Source organism: Peromyscus eremicus, chromosome 15 (assembly GCF_949786415.1).
Source record: "Peromyscus eremicus chromosome 15, PerEre_H2_v1, whole genome shotgun sequence".
NCBI lineage: Eukaryota > Metazoa > Chordata > Mammalia > Rodentia > Cricetidae > Peromyscus > Peromyscus eremicus.
In genome coordinates, this window is record NC_081431.1 from 32,523,816 (window position 1) to 32,546,117 (window position 22,302).

The 22,302-nt window shown below is 41.0% G+C and overlaps 1 protein-coding gene across 5 annotated transcripts in view; it reads left to right on the forward strand.

The window, feature by feature from the left end:
* Positions 1-22,302, forward strand: part of Dnm3 (dynamin 3) — a 489,100-nt gene that overhangs the window by 377,508 nt on the left and 89,290 nt on the right. For all 5 annotated transcript variants that reach the window (XM_059280851.1, XM_059280854.1, XM_059280855.1 and 2 more), the window contains one exon: positions 15,099-15,210. In XM_059280851.1, coding sequence (XP_059136834.1) covers positions 15,099-15,210 — 112 coding nt within the window. The remainder of the gene's footprint in view (positions 1-15,098; positions 15,211-22,302) is intronic.

Genomic DNA, 22,302 nt, shown 5'->3' on the forward strand with positions numbered 1-22,302 from the left:
TCTTTGACTTTTATTTGTCACTAATATCAAGGAAAAAAGGTATAGCACTAGTTATATATCAAATCTCTTATACCAAAGAGACTTGTCTCAAAGACAATGAATGAATCATGATGCTTTTAGACAAAGGCACACAGAGAGCCTCTGCTGTAAAACTGTGGAATTGATCTTTATGGGTGATAGTGAGGAAAATATGTTAGAAGGGGAAAAGGCTGAGCCAACTCAAGCTTCAGTGATCACTTCAGTTGGTCATAGATGAATGGAAGTTACTTCCTGAGCAATGATGGTGTACTTCAGTCGGTCATTTATGAATGGAAGTTACTTCCTGAGCAATGATGGTGTACTTCAGTCGGTCATTTATGAATGGAAGTTACTTCCTGAGCAATGATGGTGTACTTCAGTCGGTCATTTATGAATGGAAGTTACTTCCTGAGCAATGATGGTGTACTTCAGTCGGTCATTTATGAATGGAAGTTACTTCCTGAGCAATGATGGTGTACTTCAGTCGGTCATTTATGAATGGAAGTTACTTCCTGAGCAATGATGGTATACTTCAGCTCCATCAACAAGATAAATATGTTCCCCGCTTCCAGGATATATAGGATATAATGAGGAACATTAAACAGCAAAAACAGTCACTTAATTACAACTGGTAATTACAGCTTGTACAAGAATTCACAACAGAGTGATCTTTCCATTTTGAGAACCTAGGGACAGTTAAACTTAACATTAGAAGAGTGTGTGGAAGCAGACTGTGACCCCAGGTACCAATGACCCCACAAGCCACACAAAGATTGTTTATTGTCTTCACCCTAATACTATGAGAAGTCACTGGTGGGGAACAACGTGGTGGGCTGAGGCGCAAAATAGAGTAGGGGTGGAGCAAGTGCAGAAGATGAGGTTTCCCTTGTGGTTCAGATGAGGCATGATGTCACACTGGGCTAAAGGGGAGCTGTTGTGGGTCCTGAAGCATGAGTTCAAAGCCAGCTTGTTCTACATAGCAAGTTATAGGTTTGCTGGGGCTACATAGTGAGATACTCTTTCAAAAATGAAATCATATTATCATTTAATGTGTCCTTAGGAAAATACCCATTATATCTTTAGGCAATTTTGGCTTTACCAATTTTACTGACGCTTCTTACATCTCAGTCAGCAGGAAAGACAAAGGCAAGTCCAGAATTCACTCTCATGTCCCCTCAGTCTCTCCCTGTCCTTCTGTCCTGCCACACTTCTAAGAATTGGTGCATAAAAGAACTTTTCCTATATATATGGAAGGGGGTTGTTGAAAAGACGTAAAACTGAGACAAGAAGTGTTTTGAATAAAATTTTCCCAATTTATACTCTAAATTTAATTTCTTATGATTTTATTATTTTAATTTATGTGTAGTTCTTAGAACTAGTGCCCTTAATTGACATAATTGATGCTTATAAATTTACTATCATAAAAGTAGACTTGGCATCTCTGAATCCTCTGTTGAATTGTATGTCTCATTTCTGATTTTGTTTATTTTCTCATCTTTTACATCATAGTGTTGTTTCGTTGTCTGATTCATCCAAGAACAAGCTCTTAAGTTTACCTAGGACATGTTTGGTTTTCATAATTAATTCCTGATTTTATAACAAAACCCTATATTATTCTTGTATAGTTTTATAATTTTCTAACTCATTAACTTCAGTGCTTCCAGTGTAGCCTTTTGTTGTTGTTTTCTATTTTTTAATAAGATATACATGATTATGAATTTTGTTCCTGGCTAGAGTTTGGTGTCATGTACTGAGTTTCAATCCAAGTGTAATGTTATTTTGTTTGTTTAGTAAATAGTGTGTAATTATCATTTTGAGTCGACATCTGCCTATACTTTAATTAAAATGGATTGGTGGTACTTTTCTGTTTAACTTTTTATTATGATTTCTCACTTTACTGTACTGTTATGTTGTTACCATCGATATGTGGGATGGGGACTGTTCTCTGTAAAATTAAAAAAATATATATTGGCCCTAGCTTATTAAATTTACATTATTGATAGCACACTTTAGTTCTTAATTGATAGTAATTAAGACCTTTGTGTCACTGATATAGATAAATGCTACAAAGAAAAACAATAGTGAAAAAACTGAGAATTGTTGGGGAAGGTCAGTAGGTGGCCTTTCTGAGAGACAGGAATGAGTTACAGGGACGGATAATGAGACAGAGTGTCATGCCCAGAAAAATCAATAGTACCTGTGGAATCCTGCAAGAAACTGAAAAAGACAAGGCTAGTGTGGACGAGGCAAAGGGAGCAAGGAAAGAGTGGAGGGAATAAGGTAAGAGGATAGATACTGTAGCAAGGAGCCTGGATCTTCTGTTCTACTCACAGTCTGACCATGCTCAGAGAGTCACTGTGGCTTCTGTGTGGAGTGTGGGAAAATGTAAAGAAGAGTACAGAGCTGTCACCCAGAGGAGAGAAGAACAGCATGGCATCTGCATCCATGTGGAGAATTGGAGTTCCCCACATGCCAGTGTTGTTTATGGCCACACAGGCTCTGGTCACATTGGAAGAATGGGTAGATAGAGAAAGGCTGACCTGTGGTAGAGTTCTGGAGGTCTCCAAATTTATCAATCAAAAAAAGGCAGGGAAACAGCAGAAGAGATTCCAGAGGTATTATCAGGGAGGAGGAAGGTGGAGTCCTGAAAATGTGAGTCACGGGAGTCTTGAGAAAACAGTCCTTGAAGAGAGAGGCAGTGACCAAAATGCCAGTTGCTGTGGTAAAGCCAGGCAACAGGAAATCAGAGGGTTGGCACTCGCTTTGGCATATAGATAGATACAGATATAGACAAATACAGATACAGATATAGATAGATAGATAGATGTAGATAAATCCATGACTTGGATGAGAGCTTTGTTGCAGAGGAGCAGTATCATTTTACTCCTGGCAGTGGCAGCGGGGTGGGGTCAACACTGGGGAAGAAATAAAGGGAGAGAATGGAGGAAAGTATTCAGGGATCTTTGCTATAAATTTGGTCTAAATGGGACAGTTCTTAGGAGTGGAGGTGGGAGAGAATACGAACATGTTTTAAGGTGGTTATCTTTAAGGCATGTGAATGTGTCATACTAGTGATTAAGGAGTACAAAGGAAGAAACTGTTCAGTGCAGATAGAGTAAATGATTATAGGAAGAAAGGTCATATAAGGCGTTAGCCATTAGAAGACATGGGACTCAGAGCACAAGCTGATGGTTTGGCCATTTCATTATTCAAACTCTGTTAAGAGATAGAGTCCGCAGCTGCAAATGAAAATATGATGGATTTCTTGGGAAGGATGTTGATCAATTTTATTGATGACTTGTGCATTCCTCATGAGGGATGAAGCAAGATAATCAGCTAAGTGTGAACAAGGAGGGGTGCACTGGGGATTCCAGGCAAGAAAAGCTACATTAGACTTGGGTTACTTCTGTCTGACATTGTGCCCTCCCTGGGGGAAACAATCTTGGTTGAGATCTCACCTGGAAAAGCTAATGCAACAACTGCTTAAGGGAACATGTGACTCTAGGACCTTTTGCATTGTCTTTTAAATCTTTGCTATAATCACCAATGACTAGGTTGATACCATGGGAATATTTATGTCATTGTAAGTATGCAGATGAAGAAAAACCAGGAAAATTATAAATACATTTCTGCCAGAATAAAAACTAAAATACCTTTATAAAAGGAAATAATGGGTCGCCAGGCGGTGGTGGCACGCCTTTAATCCCAGCACTCGGGAGGCAGAGCCAGGCGGATCTCTGTGAGTTCGAGGCCAGCCTGGGCTACCAAGTGAGTTCCAGGAAAAGGCGCAAAGCTACACAGAGAAACCCTGTCTCAAAAAACCAAAAAAAAAAAAAAAAAAGGAAATAATGGGTCTAAACTAACTATATTAAATAAGTTAACAATTGTAAATCATAGTCTTATGTTTAAAAGCCTGGTTTTGTAGGAAGTCACATGTTAAAGCTCCAAAGACAGCCATAAAAATCCACATTAATTTTTAATTCTTTTTTTATTTTTGCCTGTGTGTTTATCACATGCTGGATGTTGTGTTAAGTAAGGTCTTGAGATACATAATCTTTTTTTTTTCTCATAGTTACCTGAAAAGGACAATAGCCACATCTTATTAATAAGTAAACTGAGATTCAGAGAGGTTGCTATATGTAATGCCATGTGAGATGAATGGAGCTTGGCTGGGGAGATGTCTCCATAGGTATGCTTACTATACAAGCACAAGGACCACAGTCCACATCCCCAGCACCATATCTTTACCCACAGCACTTGGAAGCATGGAGACAGATAGACATGTAGACCCTAGGAGCTTGCTGGCCAGTCCGTCTAGCCTAAATGGTAAGCTCCAGGCTCAGTGAGAGACCATGTTTCAAAAATAAGGGGGAGAGTAACAGAGGAAAACACCTGATGTGAACCTCTGATCTCCACAGACATGAGCAAGTACACATGCGCACACACACACACACACACACACACACACACACACACACACCACAAAGATGAATGGTGCAGACTAGATTATTAACTGATGTTCATGGCCCTTGCTATATTCTACTCTATTATTTATTACTATGTTTACTAAGCCTGTATTAAGAAAAGTGTACTGTCATGAAAAATGGCCCCAACATCCACCAATCTCCTTTACTGCATGTGTATAATATTTCATTGAAAAGTTTGTGATAGTTGCATGCATCTCACTGTCAGAAAATGTATACATAAAATGTAGCAAATACATTGAACCAAGAAGGATGCTGTACTGTCTAGAAAATACAGATGCAAAATGTTTGAAGGTACTGGCTAAAGGGTTTGCTTGGAGACTGGAAGGCTTGGGATGCACGCGCGCGCGCACACACACACACACACACACACACACACACAGGCAGGCACGCATGCACACACATACACATACACACACATTTTCCTGGCATACAAAATTTGCAAGATATGTTTATAAAGCCATGAAGTTTTTTAGTCATGGTCTCACGGTGTAGCCCTGACTGGCCTCAAACTTTCGAACCTCCTGCCTCAGTTTCCCATGTGCTGATATTACACATCTTACGTTGTCATGCCCATCTTAAGTCAAGATTTTTAATAATAAATTAAACCTGTCTTAAATTCACTAGATGAATCTACGGTTTAAAGAAGTCATGTACTGCATAGCTTATGAACACTTAGTTAAGATGAAAAATAAGTAATAAACATATGACAATATGGTTTGATTTCTTTAGAAGCTAAGAATTGCCAATTCGTCAAGCTAGACATCATGAATGACCTTTCAGATCATAGGTACCAGAAGGAATGGTTTTGAATGGTGGCAAGGAAGAAGCTGTCCTCAGATCCTCTCTGTGGCAGACTATGCAGCCAGCCTGGGGACCAATTTGATGATGTGTGCTGAATGCTGGAGTTATCTGTAGAGCTTGAGGCCCAGCAAATTCAAATTCCCCTCCTAAAACCATCTACTTTATCAAACAATTCAATAATGACAAAAAGGAGTTTGTTAAGATATTATCTTGAAGTATCATTCTTAATTGTTTAATAGCTGGTATCAGATGTTTGAAGAGACATGAAAAAAGAAATAAGGGAATTAACTTCATATTTTTAACAGCTGAAAGCACTCTTTTGACATGTAAGAAAATGTTTTCACATCAAATCAAAGCATGAGCTCATCCTGCAGTCTGTTTACTTCAAGCAAAGCACTTAGAAGCCTTTTACTTAAGGGGGTGAGACTCGCTCTCCTTCCTTCTCAGCATCGTGAAAACTTTCAGTCCTTCAAACTGTAAAACACATGACTTGGTTGCAGAGTGGAATCGTTCAGAAGCTCATATCTGCATGATTGCAGCCGAAATAGACTAAACAAAAAAATGCAGTCAGTACAAATTGCTGTGGGTTATCTCTGCAGCTACAGCGTGTGGTGAGAACCTGGAAGCTTCCTGGGCAGAATTTATGAGCCTTCCAGTAAATCAGCCCAGCTCAGTGTTTCAGACCTGTGTCCAACTCTCCTTGGCTGTCTAGACACAGCCTAAGATGAGGCTTCAGAAATGGGTAGGAACAATGCTGCCAAAGCCACCAGAAGCCTTTGACCTTCTTCTAATGTTTCAACCAGATAATTATTTTCCCTCTCAAGAATTTGGCTGTCCTTTAAGGGGGAAAAAATAAGATTTTCCATGTGAAGAACCCCTGAAAGAAAATCCTCTGAGAAAGGTCAGTGGGATGGCTCCAAAGCTGGGTTCCTCAGAGCTGCACAGAGAATGTGGAAAGTCTGGACCCACTCCGCTTCTCCCGTCTTCCAGCTGGCCAAGGGCCCTCAAGAGGAGGCCCAGCTTTGCCCACCCCATACCTTTACACCTCAAAGGAGTCCTTGCTGTGTGGTGGAAATAGCTCCGAATGAAAGAAGTAGCAGCAGTCAGAAGTAAAGAAAGGGCAGAGATTGAATTAGATCATCTAAAAGTAATAATAATCTACCACCTTCTCTGCTTCTGAGCAAAGGGGTAGCCTTTCTAAGTCTCCAACAATGGGTTTTTATCCTTGTAAACGGATAGATTTCCTCGAACTCTATCCCAACTTATTTAAAATTACTCATTCTACTCCTTGTAGCTTCTCTCTTCAAAGTTTTATATCCTGTGTTTTCTATAAAAGTCAAGAATCTAGTCAAAAATGGAAAACATGAGTTTAAACATAAGCACTGTCCAAGTTTGTTCCATTGTGTTTTCAACCATTAGTGTATTATTTCACTCATTCAGTCATCGTATAGGGGTCATATGCCAAGGGCTAAGGGAGGCCCTGGTTCTACTGTTTATCTGGCTTGTGATCTGGGGAAAGTCCACCAGCTCTCTCTGAATCTGTTTCCTCATCTGTGATAACAGCTCTTGGACACAATTTTCAGGGTTGCCACAGAGATCCAGTAGAGTAGCTTCTCTCACAAAATGGTAAAAAAAAAAAAAAAAAAAAAATCAGGTTTTTCTCTATCCATTGTTGTACCTCAAAAGTCAAAAATACTAGAGCTATCAGTCAACTGCTTGTAAAATTCATAAGCTAAACTGAATTAAAATATGTACTGGTGACCCATCTGTGATAGCAAGGATGACCCAAAGAAGCCTCTACAGCATCACTGCTATATCACCTGGAGAGAGCAGGTGTGTACCCACCAGAATCCAGACATCCAGCTGTGTTGTGAAGCCAAGTCAGAAATGAGTCTGAGGACAATGTTCCAAATGAGGAAGTCCTGACAATAAATATTTACTCAAGATAAAGACAATAAATACGAAGTTCCTCCCAAATAATTGCTTAAATGGAAAAAAACAAACACAGAAGTAAAAACAAAGTCAAATCTTAAAAGACGCAAGAGCAGTGCCTAAATAATCTAGGTCAATGCTTTTAGGCAAATCAGCCAGTGTTGTGGGGTAAAGTGGCAGCCTCAGAATGCCTCAATAAGTCAGGGGTTATTATTTTATTTTGTAGTTTTAGTTTATGTGTATGGGTGTTTTGCCTACATGTACGTCTGTGCACCACTTGTGTGCCTGGTGCCCACAGAGGCCAGAAGGGGGCGCTAGATCCCCTGGAACTGGAGTTACACACATTTGTGGGCCACTTTCTGGAAGCTGGAAATCAAACCCAGGTCCTCTGGAAGAGCAGGCAATGCTCTTAACAGCTGAGCATCTCCCTCCAGCCCCCAAGGGGGTTTGTCTTATTACTGAGCATCCCATATACAAAAATGAACTCAAGGGTGATGTGCAGGCTGAAAGATGATCAATTATGCCTAGAACTGGGAACTGCTGAAAATGTCAAAGCCCAAACAGCAGTTTATTTCTCAACATAAACAAAGGAAATACTAAAGATTTTTTGTAAGCAACATGTGTCTCAGCATGGCAAGACTGTGAGTAGACAGCCAGTCATGGCAAGAACTAAACATCGCAGAGACTTTCCTAATCAGAGGTGACAATGTTCAGCTTGGGGTGAAAAATGAAATCCAACTATACTCTGGGGACTTCTCAACAAATAGGTGCTTTGAAAAACAAAATAGATAAAAATTGGGGAAAAGCCAAGAGAGAGAGTGAGAGAGAGAGAGAGAGAGAGAGAGAGAGAGAGAGAGAGAGAGAGAGAGAGAGAGAGAGAGATGGGGGGAGGGAGGGAGGGAGAGAGAGAGAGAAGATGGGGAAGTTCGGTAAATGCAAATAAAAGTGAGAAGCCATTGAAGTGATGTATAATAAAATGTTGGGTTCTATTTTATACTATCAATAATGATTTTAAGACAAAGAGCGTTATTGGTGAAATTATTAAGGCCACTCCACATAGTTAAAAGGGAGGTTTATTTTGTGGGGTAACTTACAAGTGAATGGATAGTTTACAGAGTCTGGGAAAGGCATGGCACAGTCTGGCGGTTTTTTCTGGAGAACTGTGCTCAGTCTACCTCCAGCATTCAGGGTCCAGGAACCAAGAGAGCCGGCGCATCCGGATCTTGAGTCTTCAGGGTCCTCCCTTGGCCCCACCTTGTAGGCATGACAGTTACCAAAGCCTCAAAGGGGGTTGGAACTTCCAGATCAAAGCTGGAATGGCTACCCACTACAGAGCATCATTTAGACTAAAGGTGGTCAACCTTTTCAATGAAGAAAATTTTAAGGATTTTATGGAAAGTCACTATTAAGTTACAAAATTCACAGAGTTATTTAAAGATGCTATTCAGTGCTTCTGGGTATTAACTATCTGTCCAATGTCTACACCTACTGGCCACCTTATCACAGCATTGGGTGCCATGTAACCAAATTAAGTATTTCTACACATTTCAAAGGCTTTACTCCTACTTTTGCCATTTCAGTTTCTACATTATTATTAGTATTGTGAAAATCAGTTGATTTTTGTGTATCCTGAATTTAGTAATGGCCTTTAAACAAAGTGACACATTTAATCATAGTGCTGTGGTTTTTAAATTTTTATTTTATGTATGTATGTGCATGTGGGGAGGGGGCATGTGCCTGCCATGGTGTGCATGTGAAGGTTGGAAGACACCTTTTTGCAGTCATCTTTCTCCTTCCACCATGTGGGTTTGACCTTGGGTCACCAAGCTGATCAGTAAGTGCCTTTACCCTCTGCGCCATCTCACTGGCCTTTCCTATGTGTTTTCTTATGTTTTTGCATAGTCAGATTCTGAGTAAATTTGGATAATGAAGATTACTAGGATGTTGTTAATTTCTTTCGTACTCTGATATCTCACTATTAGGTTGCATATAACATCTGGTTTCAATATTTTTTTTCAGTTTGTTCTGTATTTGTAGCTGTGGACCCTTCCTCTTTTCTTTGGGAATTGCGCACCTTTTTCTCCCATTTCCCCCGTATTTAGGATTATGTGTAATAACAACTGGGAAGGGTAAAACACCCGTGGATGTGTCTGTCCTTTGTGTCATTTTTATTGTCTGCTTCATCAGTCATCTTAATCTACATGAATCATCTGCTTTGATTCCTCCATCTTCTAAGATTTCCACAGAGAAACACTGACTTTTCCTTCCCCTCTTTCTTTCCCAAATAGTAAGATATTTAGGGCCACGCAGTTTCCAACATCTTTTGCACTGTTCCCCTGTGTAGACGGGAAGTATTTAGATTTTATTACCCTCTATGTAAGTCATATTCTTGCTTTGTTTGTGATATAAGGGCTATCCATGAGTATACAGTTCAAGTTTGCTTTTTTAACTTTTTTTTCCAAGACAGGGTTTCTCTGTGTGGCTCTGGCTGTCCTAGAACTTGTTCTATAGACCAGCCTGGCCTCGAACTCACAGAGATCCACCTGCCTCTGCTTCCCAAGTGCTGGGATTAAAGGTGTGCGCTACCATGCCTGGTTTGTACTTTTCTTTAGAAACTCATTCCTCTTTCTTCTCTTCTCCCTCTTCTTCCTACAATCATTTGTTTGTGAGCAAAGAATGTGATTTTTAAAGCTTGTCAAGTCTGGTATTGTGTGTGTGTGTTGTCATCTAACTATTTGCTGATTTTTGTAAATGTGTGTAATATAAATTTTTCCCAAACATCCTAAGTGTTATTTATCCTGCCTCCCTTCTTCTCCCTCGATGTTGCACTCCCTTCCCCATCTTCCAGGTAAGTCTTCCAGCCCATCTTTTCCATTTCTGCCCTTCACAGCACCTGTATCCTACTCTTTCTATCTCTAGAGCTTGCCACCCCCACCTCCTGGTCCCTTTTTGCTTTCCTGGTATCTTCAGTTACTCCAAGTGATATATTCACCTCTAAAGATGCATAGATAGGATCCACCAATAAGAGAAACTGTGGTGTTTGGCTTTCTGGATCTGGGTTACCTCAGTATATTTTCTAGTTCTGTCCATTTCCCCACAAGTTTCATGTTTTCATTGTTCTTTGAATGGTATTCCACTGTGCATATATACCAAATGTTCATTGTCCATTCATCAGTTGAGGGACATTTAGGTCGTTTCCATCACTAAATCTTCAAAACTACAAATGCTAATCTCAACAGAGATGAATCATCTCAACCAGGAAATCTGTCCATGTACCTTGTCGAGTCCTTGTTATTGTTCCGTTTTCTGCTTTCCCGAAGTCTTCCTTCCCATAGCTTCCTCCATTCTTTCTCTCTCTGGCTGGTAGATCTTCTTGTGCCTTTGTTTTCATTTGTTCACTGTGGCATAAGTTCAGCTGTGGGTGCTTGTAGTGAACTGTTCTCATGAACATGGAAAGTCAGAGACAACATCTCAGTCATCAAGGATGAGAAATAGTCCGTGTACCATTTATCTACAGAGACACAGGGTGGGAGACTTTCTTCTGCATTGGCATAGAGAAATCTTGCTCCCCAAGCCTGGCTCCTTAGGAGCCAAGGATAAGGCACACTGTACAGTTCTGCCATCATTAAGGGACAGTACTCTGAATGGTCTGCTCCATGCTGCATGTCCTGGAGCATTCCTGTGGGCACAAAGCTCTTGTCCAGCCTAGAATACGAAAATTATCTCACTCACATGCCATTCTACTGCCCATGCACCAATCCTAATATTGGCTTGACTTGAGAAAAGAGGATATATTTCACCTGAGTGGAAAGTGGAAAGGAAACGGAGTAAAATTAAGTCACTATTTTTTCAAAATCCTCTGGGAAATGTAATGATGAGCATAAACATGGCGCAGTCACTGTCTTCATGATGTGTGCCAGCTGAATGGAAAAACAGATGTTCGGCATAATAAATAACCAAGACAGGGTGTGTATAAATGATTACAGAGAGGAGGGAAGCAGCGTGGAAGGAAAGAGTAGAGGACAGAGAAGAGAAAAAAATATTTAATTCTGAAATCAGAACTTTGATAAGAGATGGGAAGGAAATAAAGTTGAGGAAGAGTGTGAAAATGCATGAAAGAGGAGCTGACCTGGTAGGGGTGTCCTGGAAGTGATGTCTGTGGACACAGTGGCTGAGCTGAGACACTGGGAAAGAGCAAGTGCTGTGCACAGAGAGCTGGGCAGAAAGCAGTGTGTGCAGGTACATTAGTAGGCCCAGCACATCTGATACTTTCCAGAAACCTAAAGAGGCATGGTAGCTGGAGAAGGAAGAACAAAGTATGAAAGACGAATGAAGGCAACTATCAGCTGGAAGTCAGGCTTTGTGAGCCAGCCTATCACCTGTGATGGTGTGAATGAAAATGGCCACCATGGGCTCAGGAGTTGGCACTATTAGGAGGTGTGGCCTTGTTGAAGGAGGTGTGGCCTTGCTGAAGGAGGTGTGGCCTTGCTGAAGGAGGTGTGGCCTTGCTGGAAGAAGTACGTCACTGGGGCAGGCTTTGAGGTTTCAGAAGCTGAAGCTAGCTTACTAGCTTTTCCTGCTGATCCAGGATCCAAATGTAGAACTCTCAGCTCCTAGTCTAGTACCATGTCTTCCTGTGTGCTGCCATACTTCCCACCATGATGACGATGGACTAACCTTCTTAACTGTAAGCCAGTCCCAATTAAATGCTTTCCTCTAGAAGAGTTGCTGTGGTTGTGGTGTCTCTTCACAGGAATACAACCCTAAGACACTACCTGTAGTCTTTATTCCTAAATGTATATGATCGTTAGAGTAAAATAGCCAAGCCATATTTTCAGAAGGCCGTAAGGATTGAGTGCATAGAACAAATGAATGGGGCAGAGCGATGCTGGGAGACCAATGAGGAGGCTGATGTAACAGTTCCAAGGACAGCTGATGACAGGTGGGTGGCCACTCGCAAAGCAAAGTACTCCTTGGTGCTAAAAATGGAAATGTGATATAGAAGATATCAAAAGTGGGTGGAGATATCAAAAATTTCTGCCTCAGATCTGGGTTACACCACAGCTGCCTGGAATAGGAAGAGTGGAGGAAAGCCGAGCTGGAAGTCACCAGCTCAGTGGTTCATGTGGCTCTTTGTTTCTTTGAGACACTCAAGTGGAGAAGCCAATAGGTAGTATGACTCTAGACAGAAGATGCAAACACGAGGCCTTCTGGGGTCAGTGGAAATGGGGGCTGTTAGGCCCAAATGAAAACATGTCAAACAAGAGTTAGCAGGAAAGAAAAGCGCTGCTATTATCCATCAAAATTGAACTATGTTTTTTTTTGTTCTGAAAACATGACAGTCATATCCCTAAGTGTCCATCAAATGACCATAAATTTTCATCCTGTAACTAGAGAAGTCTTCTTCAAAAAAGCAATAGCGGTAAATGCGACAGTCATGGGCAACATGCCATTTCTGATGGCAAAGCAAAAATGAAAGTATTTCATTACATTAGCAGGTTAAGTAAATCATTGTACATTTGTACTGATGAATGCTATACCATCATACTTTCTGTTTATAACGACTTTAATGCATATAAATGACCTTGATGCAACAGTTAGTGAAAAAGAGGGACATAAAATTAATAGAGCATGTGCCGGATAGTTTTATGTCAACTTGACACAAGCTAGAGTCATCTGAGAGGAGGGCACCTCAGCTGAGAAATTGCCTCCATGAGATCAAGCTGTGGGCAAGCCTGCAGTGCATTTTCGTAATTAGTGATTGATAGGGAAGGGCCCAGACCATTGTGGGTGGGGCTATCCCTGGGCTGTGAGTCCTGGGGTCTATAAGATAGCAGGCTGAGCAAGCCATAGGGAATATGTGTTCTTCCGTGGCTTCTGGATCAGCTCTGTCTCCAGGTTCCTGACCTAAGTACTTCTGATGATGAACTGTTGCCTGGAGTGTAAGTGAAATAAACCCCTTCCTCCCCAAGTTGCTTTTGGTCATGGTGTTTCATCACAGTTATAGAAATCCTATGACAGAAATTGGTAGCAGGATTGTGGGGTATTGCTGTGATACACCTGACCAGGTTGTTTGGGGGAGGACTGTAGAAGGACTTTGGAACTTTGGGCTAGACAAGCCATTGAGTTTTCAAACCCTGGTGAGCTGTTGTTTAAACCTGGCCTGGAAGATTAGGGGATGGTGCTGAAAGCAATACAGATGTTGGAGGCCTGACTTGTGAAGTTTTAGAGCAGTGGTTCTCAACCTTCCTGATGCTGTGACACTTTAATACAGTTCCTCATGGTGCAGTGACCCCCAACCATAACATTATTTTGTTGCTACTCCATAGCTGTAACTTTGCTACTGTATGAATCTACTGTATAGATATCTGACACGCAGGATGTCTGATATGTAATCACAGGCTGAGAAGTGCTGTTTTAGAGGGGTTAAAGTCTTCATTGGGACCTTTTGATAGTTAAATTAAGAACCTGTGGTTCTTGTTGGCTGGGGCTGAAGAATCAGCTGTGGTTAACAGGAGACTAGTGAAACCTTCGCTTTACTGGGATAATTGATGCTGATCAGCTGGAGCTGAGAAAAGGTGGTGATTAAGAAGAATCCAGCATCACTGAAGTGTTTCCTCAGGGTCAGCACACAGAAGCTGTGTTCTGGAGGTGGTCAGGGTTGTACCTTGTGCTGACAGCTGAACTTGGTGGTGTAAGGGTCTCCCAGGAGGTACTGGCTTAAAGGCATGAAGGTGTCATGGAGAGCCGCTGAGACTCGGCACTGTGAGAAGCCAAGGCAAGCCACGGGTGAAGGTCTAGCCTCGGTAGCAGCTGAAGGCCTGGGTTGAAGGGGTCGTGCAAGAGTTGAGATTTGACACTGTGAAGAGAGCCCAGGAGAGACTATTGGTGAAAGTGTAGCCCACTTGCAGCAGAAGACCCCAGCGTTCGGGAGACCCGAGCATTCAGGAGACCCCAGCATTCGGGAGACCCCAGCACCATGGGACTAAAAGAGTGTTAGAGAAGAAAGGAGAGAGGGAACCTCAACTGTACCAAAAATGTTCAGAATAGAAAATTATAAGAAAACAAGATTATCTATAAGTAGTGGAACCTGAATGCTTATCCTTATTCTTGTTCTTTTGTCTGTTTCAAATTTAAAATGTTGGTATTTATTACATACTATGCATTGTTTTATTATCTGGAAGAAAATATAAAACTCCAGCATTGTACTAGTTATGATGACACCCAAAGGCACCTCACCTGTCAGTACTGGTGACCAGGCTTTTCACACCCAGAGGGACATCTGTTCTCTGACTACAGCCAAGTCATAGACTTTTTGTTTTGTTTTTAGATTTATAGGATTATTACTGTACTTTCCCAAGTTTTATAAGCTATTTAGTAAGAAAACTGACCTAATTATTGGACAGTGGCAAGTGCTTTCTCCAGAGCACAGCTGCCCATCAGCACATATCCCCAGTGTTTCCTTTGTCTGTGTTTTCGTGGAGCTAGGAATTGAGCACAGGGTCTCACTCGTGCTAGGTAAGTGTCCTACCATGGAGCTCCTTCCTCAGCACTCTTGGACCAAGAGAAAGATTGTAATTGTACTTACAAATTAATGTCCTCTTTCTACAAGCTCTTCGGTTTAAATCTTAGCACTGTAAATAACTGTGAGATCTTCACTGTATGATTTATTAAAAAGAATCCTGTGAGAAGTACACATCAGAGCTGGCTTGTTATTTTAAAATACAGTGAGAGGTTTGTGCTCGAATCTAGCGGTTTTCAAGGAACTAACCTTTGGAATGGTCATCGGTGTCTGCAGAGATCTGAGATCATTTTGAATTTGGTTCTTAGCTAAATGCATGTATTTTTTTTTAACTCCAGGAATGTATACAAAGACTATCGTTTCCTGGAGTTGGCCTGTGATTCCCAGGAGGATGTGGACAGCTGGAAAGCATCTCTGCTAAGAGCTGGGGTCTATCCAGATAAATCTTTAGTAAGTTGAATATATTTCTTATCTAAAAAAATCATTGCACACCACATTGAAGAAAATGCATTCATTTCTGTAAGTTAGCAAAACAACTACCCCTTTTTTTTTTTTTACTCAATTTGGCCTCTTTTTACTGATGTTGCCTTATTCTTTTTAAATTGTTATTTTTGATGCTTTTTTTTTCTCCATCAGATTTCTCCAAAAGCTACTCGGTACATTTGCTAAAGAAAATATCCCATTCTGCTTCAACATAGTGTGCTTTTAGGAAGATTTTAATTCTATTAAAAATTTGATATCTTCTATACATTATCCCATAGCTGATATAAAACTAGTGTACTATCATTCATCATAATAATATTTTATATTTATATTTTAAAGCCTACTTATTTTTATAAAGGCTTCTTCTACTGTGTCAGTATTACTTGTATCCCTAGTTATGTCTGATTCAGGCTCTGGGTAATGTCACTAAGAGTGTGAAGAACAGAAAAAAATACATAGCTCTTCCCACTTATCTTTATTAATGTACTTCAAGTGTCTGGGAGACACTTCTCTCCTTCAAGTTAATAAACAGGCCTTGTCTTTGTGCTCTTTACAGAATGTAATGTTACACAGACATCTCTAAAATTAGACTTCAGAAGTCCCTTCATTGTCTGCTCACACCAACTAACATAGTGTGCCAGCCTTTCACATTTCCCTCTCTCCCTCCCTCCTTTTCTCGTCCTCCTCCTCCTCTCCTTCCCTCTCTTTGTCTCCCTCCCTTTCTTTTCCATTCCTCTCCACCCACATGCTGCTCCCTAAATCTTGCCATGAATCCATGTCTCTTCTCAGAACTAACCTGCTAAGATTCATCCCTGAGGAGTTAAATGCAGCATGCCCCTCACAGTGCCTACTTGGTTCTCTGTCTGTGTCTATGACTCATCATGCACAGTGGGATCCCTTCTAGACTTGGGTAGGATACAAGTCTTTTCAAGACAAAATCTGACATATGGCTGAAATGAAGGATAATTGGAACACTTAAGGTGTGGGGAGCTTCATGTTCATGGCGTCACACTGGAACTGAAGTTTCAAGGACAGCATTGAGATTTGTACAAAAATGTGTCCCCCTCATATTTTGGCTCAAGCATAGACCCCTCTCCATTCTAAACCTCTCTAGCTAATACCTAAAGCAATTAATCTTCCAAACATGCTCTATGCCCTCTAAAGAGAAGTTAAATATGATCCGTTCTCGACGGTAAGGTATCCAGGTGTATGTCTGTCTCATTTTCTATATTGTTGACCAACTTCTTTCATGTGTGTGCATACAGATTCCCACAGGCATATCCTCCCCTCAAGGCTTTCATATCAGTACTCTTTTCAAAATTCCAGGTGACACTTATCTAGATTGCAAATCATTACATTTCCATGCACATTGATTGTAGTACATACTGTTTACATAGAGATTTTTATTAAAATGCATGATGGTAAGTCCTCTGTAGAGTGGTCAGCAATGCAGTAAGATAATGCACAGAAAACACAAAATGACACATGCATAAAGGAGCACTCTTATTTTCATGTATAAAAATAATTAAGATCATTATCATTTTCATTATTAACCACTACTTTTGGCAACCAGTGAAGGTTATTATACAAGGGCCCAGGAAGATTGTCCAGTTAGTAAAACTCCCATTGTATAAACACATGGATCCAAATTTGAATCCCCAGAATCCACATAAAAGGCCTTAGTGTTTTACACCTGGAATTCCAGTGTTAGGAGTTAAAGAAGGGAAAACCCCAGGGTCTTTCTTGCTAGCCAGTCTAGCCAAATTCGCAAGGTTCAGGTTCAGTGAGAGACCTTGTCTCAAAAATAAGGTTGAAAGCCATCATTGAAGACACTCGACACCAACCTCTGACCTATACAAACATACAGGAACACACACATGAACGTATACACATACACACATGTGCACACACGCACACACATACACACACACACACACACACACACACACACACACACACTGTATATATTATAGCCTAGTGAGATTGTGGGTTTTTTTTTTCTGTTTTCTAATTTCCAGGTATACTTAGTAGTATATCAATGTATATGTGTTTGTATGTCTATGTGTATATTTTTCTTACATCTAAGTATGTTTTAGATCATGACTTTGTAAATTATACTTTTTTAAGTGAAATAATTAGAGAAATTATGTGATGTATGTTTGTTAGGGGAAAAGCTGTCATAGAAAAGAAAAAGTATTTATGTGCCCATGAGCTTTTATAAAACTTTTAAAAATTACTTTTATAAATCTATATATTCATGGGCTCATCCATAGTTATACGACAAGAAGGCAATCTAAGAAATATCTTCTATGTTTTATTCTAATACTCCACTTTAGGCAAATTTAGAGTTGTGCTACACAGTTTGTTTTGACTCTTTGGGTGGAATCTTCATGTGCTTACGAGCACATACTTGGGCCAATCACTTAGGAGATGGAGACGAGTAGATATTGACTGCACATCAAAAAACAAAACAGGAAGTTTAAGTTGGAAGTATGTACCAACTGTTGCTTTTCTCAGTTTTCTTCAAGAACAGTGTTGGTGTTTTGTGTGTGCTGTGCAGTCCCTCAGGTCCTGTTCAAACAGTTGCCTGGCACTTGATGTCTGATGGCGGCCAACTGTTGAGATCCATCAAGTCAGGTGTTCAGCTACAGATTTCGTATGTGAACATACTCGATTATACCTAGAAGTGATAGCTTTCGGTAGTTCTTCCTAATGTAGAAATTATAAAATCAGATTCACCTAAAGACTGATATCATTAAGCAAAATTTTAGAACTACAGAATATTATGTTTTGCTTTCATGGCAACAAACCACTGAGTCACTAACAAACCAGTCAGTTACTTTCCTGGTAGAAAAATAGCTCTGCTTTCTATACAGATGCCTCTATTTGACTGGGGAGGAAATCCTTATTTATAAGCTGTGTGTGTTGGGGGGAGGGGTGATATGTGGGTGGCTGGATATGTACATTTGTGAGCATGTATCTGTATATGGTGTGCATGTATGTATGCACACGGTGTGTGTGTAGGTCAGAGGACAACATGGGGTAGCTGGAACTCAGATGCCTCCCTCCTTTTGCTTAAGACAGGGTTGCTCATTGGCCTGGAAATTCACCAATTGGACCAGGCTAGCTGGCTGTGAGCCTCCAGGGATCTGTCTATATCTGCCCTCTGTCTTGACTTGCTAGGTAACAGACATGTGTACCACCATGCCTGGTTGTTTATTTGAATTCTGAGGGATCTGAACTCAGATCCTCATGGTTGCGAGGCAAGTGTTTATGCCTGAGTCATCTGTCTCCCCATCCTGGAAAAAAAGTTTCTATTTCCATCATTTTTCAAGCATGTGTATAATTTTGATATCATTTAGATAACTCCCTATCACTCAGTTTGAATAAAATGATGTTTGAGGCCAATTAGTTTGTTACGATTTTATGTGTCCATTTTAAATAATATCACCACTCTAGTTTCTGTTGTCTCCATGTAATAGTTGATTTTCTGTCACTCATATCAAAATGTTTTGTGACCTTGTTTCTTGTCTCCTAAATCATGTCTCTGGGGATTTTCTTTTTGAAAATGTATCCTCCTTTTGGCATTCCTTTCCTTTTCTAATCATGTTTTCTTCTTTGGAGCTTACCTCACCTAGACTAGCTGGCTCGGCCAGACCTAGGAATCCTCCTGTCTCCACATCTCCATCACTGTAATCACAGGCCTGCACCATCACACCAAGGCTTTACACAAATTCTAGGCATCTGAACTTAGGTCTTCATGAGAATGTGGCCGGTACTTTGCCAACAAGGCCTTCTTTCCTCTGCCCCTATTTCTTGTAATTCTACTTCCTTGGCTATTAAATTGAAGTTATAACCACTATAAAACTGTATGATGCTAAGAATACAGGACTTTATACAGTTTCAAAATAAAGATGTTTTTAGTGGAGTGTCTAGTTAACTGTTCAGAATAAGATACAAATTGTGTGTATGTACTAGTGGTTAGGAATTTATTAAAACTCTCAAAAGACTATTTTACCAACATGTGCATAAACCTTTTCTCATAAATTTAATTATAAATACATGTGAATTGATCTGAGGAGCATGATCTGATAAACACGACTTTTGGGCACAATATTGTTGGCTTTCAATATGACATTAAGGAATTCCAAATTCAAATTATTTGAAACATGAACTGTGCAGTGAAATGGGGTAGACATGGAAGCAAATCCATTCTTTGTTTAAATCCTGACACTGCCCTGTGACTTAGCACCTTGACTAACTAACTCTCCAGTCATTTATACTTTTCTAAGCTCCAAACAGCACCTTCCTCAGAGAGAGGGTTCTGGTACATTACAGCAAGCTACATGCCTTCAGCTGGTGACTATGCTCATGGCTGCATAGCCTTTATTATTCTTTGGCATCCTGGATGTACGTACAAAGCTGCAATTCTCAATTTTACGATTAAATTTTCTTTGGAAATTGTTAGTGGATTTGACTGTGTCAGAGAACTTTCTCACCATTGTCTAGGAAGACTAGTTGTTCAGAGGGAGTCCTGAGAATACCTGGGGGGCAGGCCAACCTTCAAGGTTGAGTCAGGAGGGCAGAGCTTAGCCTAGGATCTGTCAGACAACCCAATAGCCTCATGCCTGCTCTTAGAAGCTGGCCCTCCAGCCATGGGAAAAAGGCAATGTGAGATCCAGGCTTGCCCTGGAAATGATTTGGTGCAAAGTCAGTTAAGTAAGAAACCTCTGAGCATTTTAAGAGGTTCCTATTCCCTGCAAAACGCGCGCGCACACACACACACACACACACACACACACACACACGCACGCACACACGCACACAGTTTCTGTATAGAGGTTTCTGTTATATATTCTCCAGTGTGAACCAGCGTGGACTGCTTCTTCAGAAGCTTAACATGATGGTAGAAGGTGAAAAACCTCTGACGGCCAGCTCTCCCCGTGAACTGGGGACTCTGCAGCTCTAACCAATGTTTTTCGACCCCCTTGTGGGATGAAACCATCTTCCACTAAGGTCCTTTTGGCACCTCAGAAATAAGTTATTTTTAGAAGATGCTACAGTGACTTTCCTCTGTGTCAAAAAAATAGTTAAAAGAAAGGGTCCCTGTGTCTTCCCAAGTAGGAAGAAGAGGAATGGCCATGGACTTCCACAAACATTTACAAATGTGATGGCCACTCATACACTGTCATTCAACGGTCTGTGGAGGAGTGGGAAGATCTAACACCCCACTCCACATGGCTTTTTTTTTCCCAGCAGTGCTTCTCCCAGAACCTTGTGCAGCTGTGTGTCCAATTCCAAAGGTCCTATTCACCGTTTTGTGGAAAAATACTTTCAAGGGTTTAAACATACACTGTTGTCAACTAGAGTAGTGGAGAACATTCTAAAACATCATCCACCATCCAGGACTGCCATGCCCCTCACCAAATAGATGATTGGGAGCTAACTGAATGAAATAGTAACCGGCCAAGCACACCACATCCTCCACTTCTGTGTTTCTTTTATTTAGGACCAGGGCATCCTACACAGTTACATCATTGTTGCTGCTACACGTTGAACCATCTGCCACTGAGTGGGGAAGCTAGTCATTCCCTAGTGTGTAGGAATACTTGGTTGAATTCCTGAAACCAGTTTGCTAGATCAAAAGCTGCTCTGCTGTGGAATGCAATAAACTCCATCTGTCTGAGGTATTTTCAGCAATATTGCTCTTCTTAGGAGAGCCAGGGTCCTATTATTCTCTAAAATAGTCTTCTACTCATAGTAAAATTCCCAGTGGGGCCCTTACTGCCTTTTTGAAAGGTTGGCATCATCTTCAGGAAGGATTCCTTCAGGCTTTGTTTTGTTTACTTTTTCCTTCATTCATTCTTGTCATTATTTATGTGTCTGATAAGTTGGTGTGTTAATAACGGTACTGTGACAACCCACAATGCTTAAGAAACTACTCTACATGATTTTATCAGTGCCTTTATATTTTCCTTGTTAAATATGATGGCTGCAGTGATCCCCGGAAGAGATGGTTTCCTCAAGGTCACCACCTGGCACCGAGCTCAGGAAAAGCCTCTCCCGGGATCATTGCCTTCCCACTCTCCCAGAATATTTCTTTGTGTATTTTTCCCCCTTCACATCTTCAACCTAAATGGAAATGCCAGCTCTCTAAGCTGGTCCATTCCTGTTCCCAGTCTTCCCCTCTGATCCACACACTTCTCTCATAGCTCTCTGCAACCTCACATCTCAGTGAGACATTTTTTTCCTCGACCCCCGAGAGGAGAGCTCAGATCTGTTCCAGGCTCACATCCCATCACATCTCCCCCACAGGATCTGACCTTGCGAGGACTCGGGCTGCTCTGGGAGTCATGAATCACCGTTTTATTTTTTTAGGCCAGATGTGAGTTAAATTGTTTGATGTAAATCATACGCTCACAGCTTCAGTTTGCAACAGGAGAGTCATTGGCTGCCACTCGCCACTGGCTGCCCTGTCTCCACACACAGTTGTTGCTTTTAGAAATGTCTACATTTTTGTGACTAACCTTTCCAGATCCATTTTATTGAATGAGGACTCGTGTTTATTTTGGCTGAGGCCCTGCTATACAGTCTTGACTTCCCATGCCAACCCAAGACACAAACTCGTAACTTACCAAAGAATAGAACGGCCCAGACGGAGGCTGTAACTTGCTCTGCTTCCTCCATTACCCCAAACCACCCATTCCTTTCCTCAGCACTTGCTTCCTTTTTTTTTTTTTTAAATTTTAATTCCACCTTCTTTGAAACGAAGGATGCAGTGCTTGTTTAAAAAACGTACTGGCTGATGAAATTTTCCACTGCTCGGCCTGTTGGAGGAGGGGCTGTCAGGAAAGGCAGGCCAGCAAGCACGCTAACTTCTCTGCCTTTTATGCTAGTGGTTCACTTATTACCAATTCAAACCGATTCTTTCTGGCTTGGTTCCCATACCCCAAGTATTCTGAGTAGAAAGAGGGGGGGGGGGTTCGCTCTTGTCAACTTATGATTTCACTTACCCTTCGTGGATTCTTTGACTTGTGCGTGAGCTCTGGATATACACAA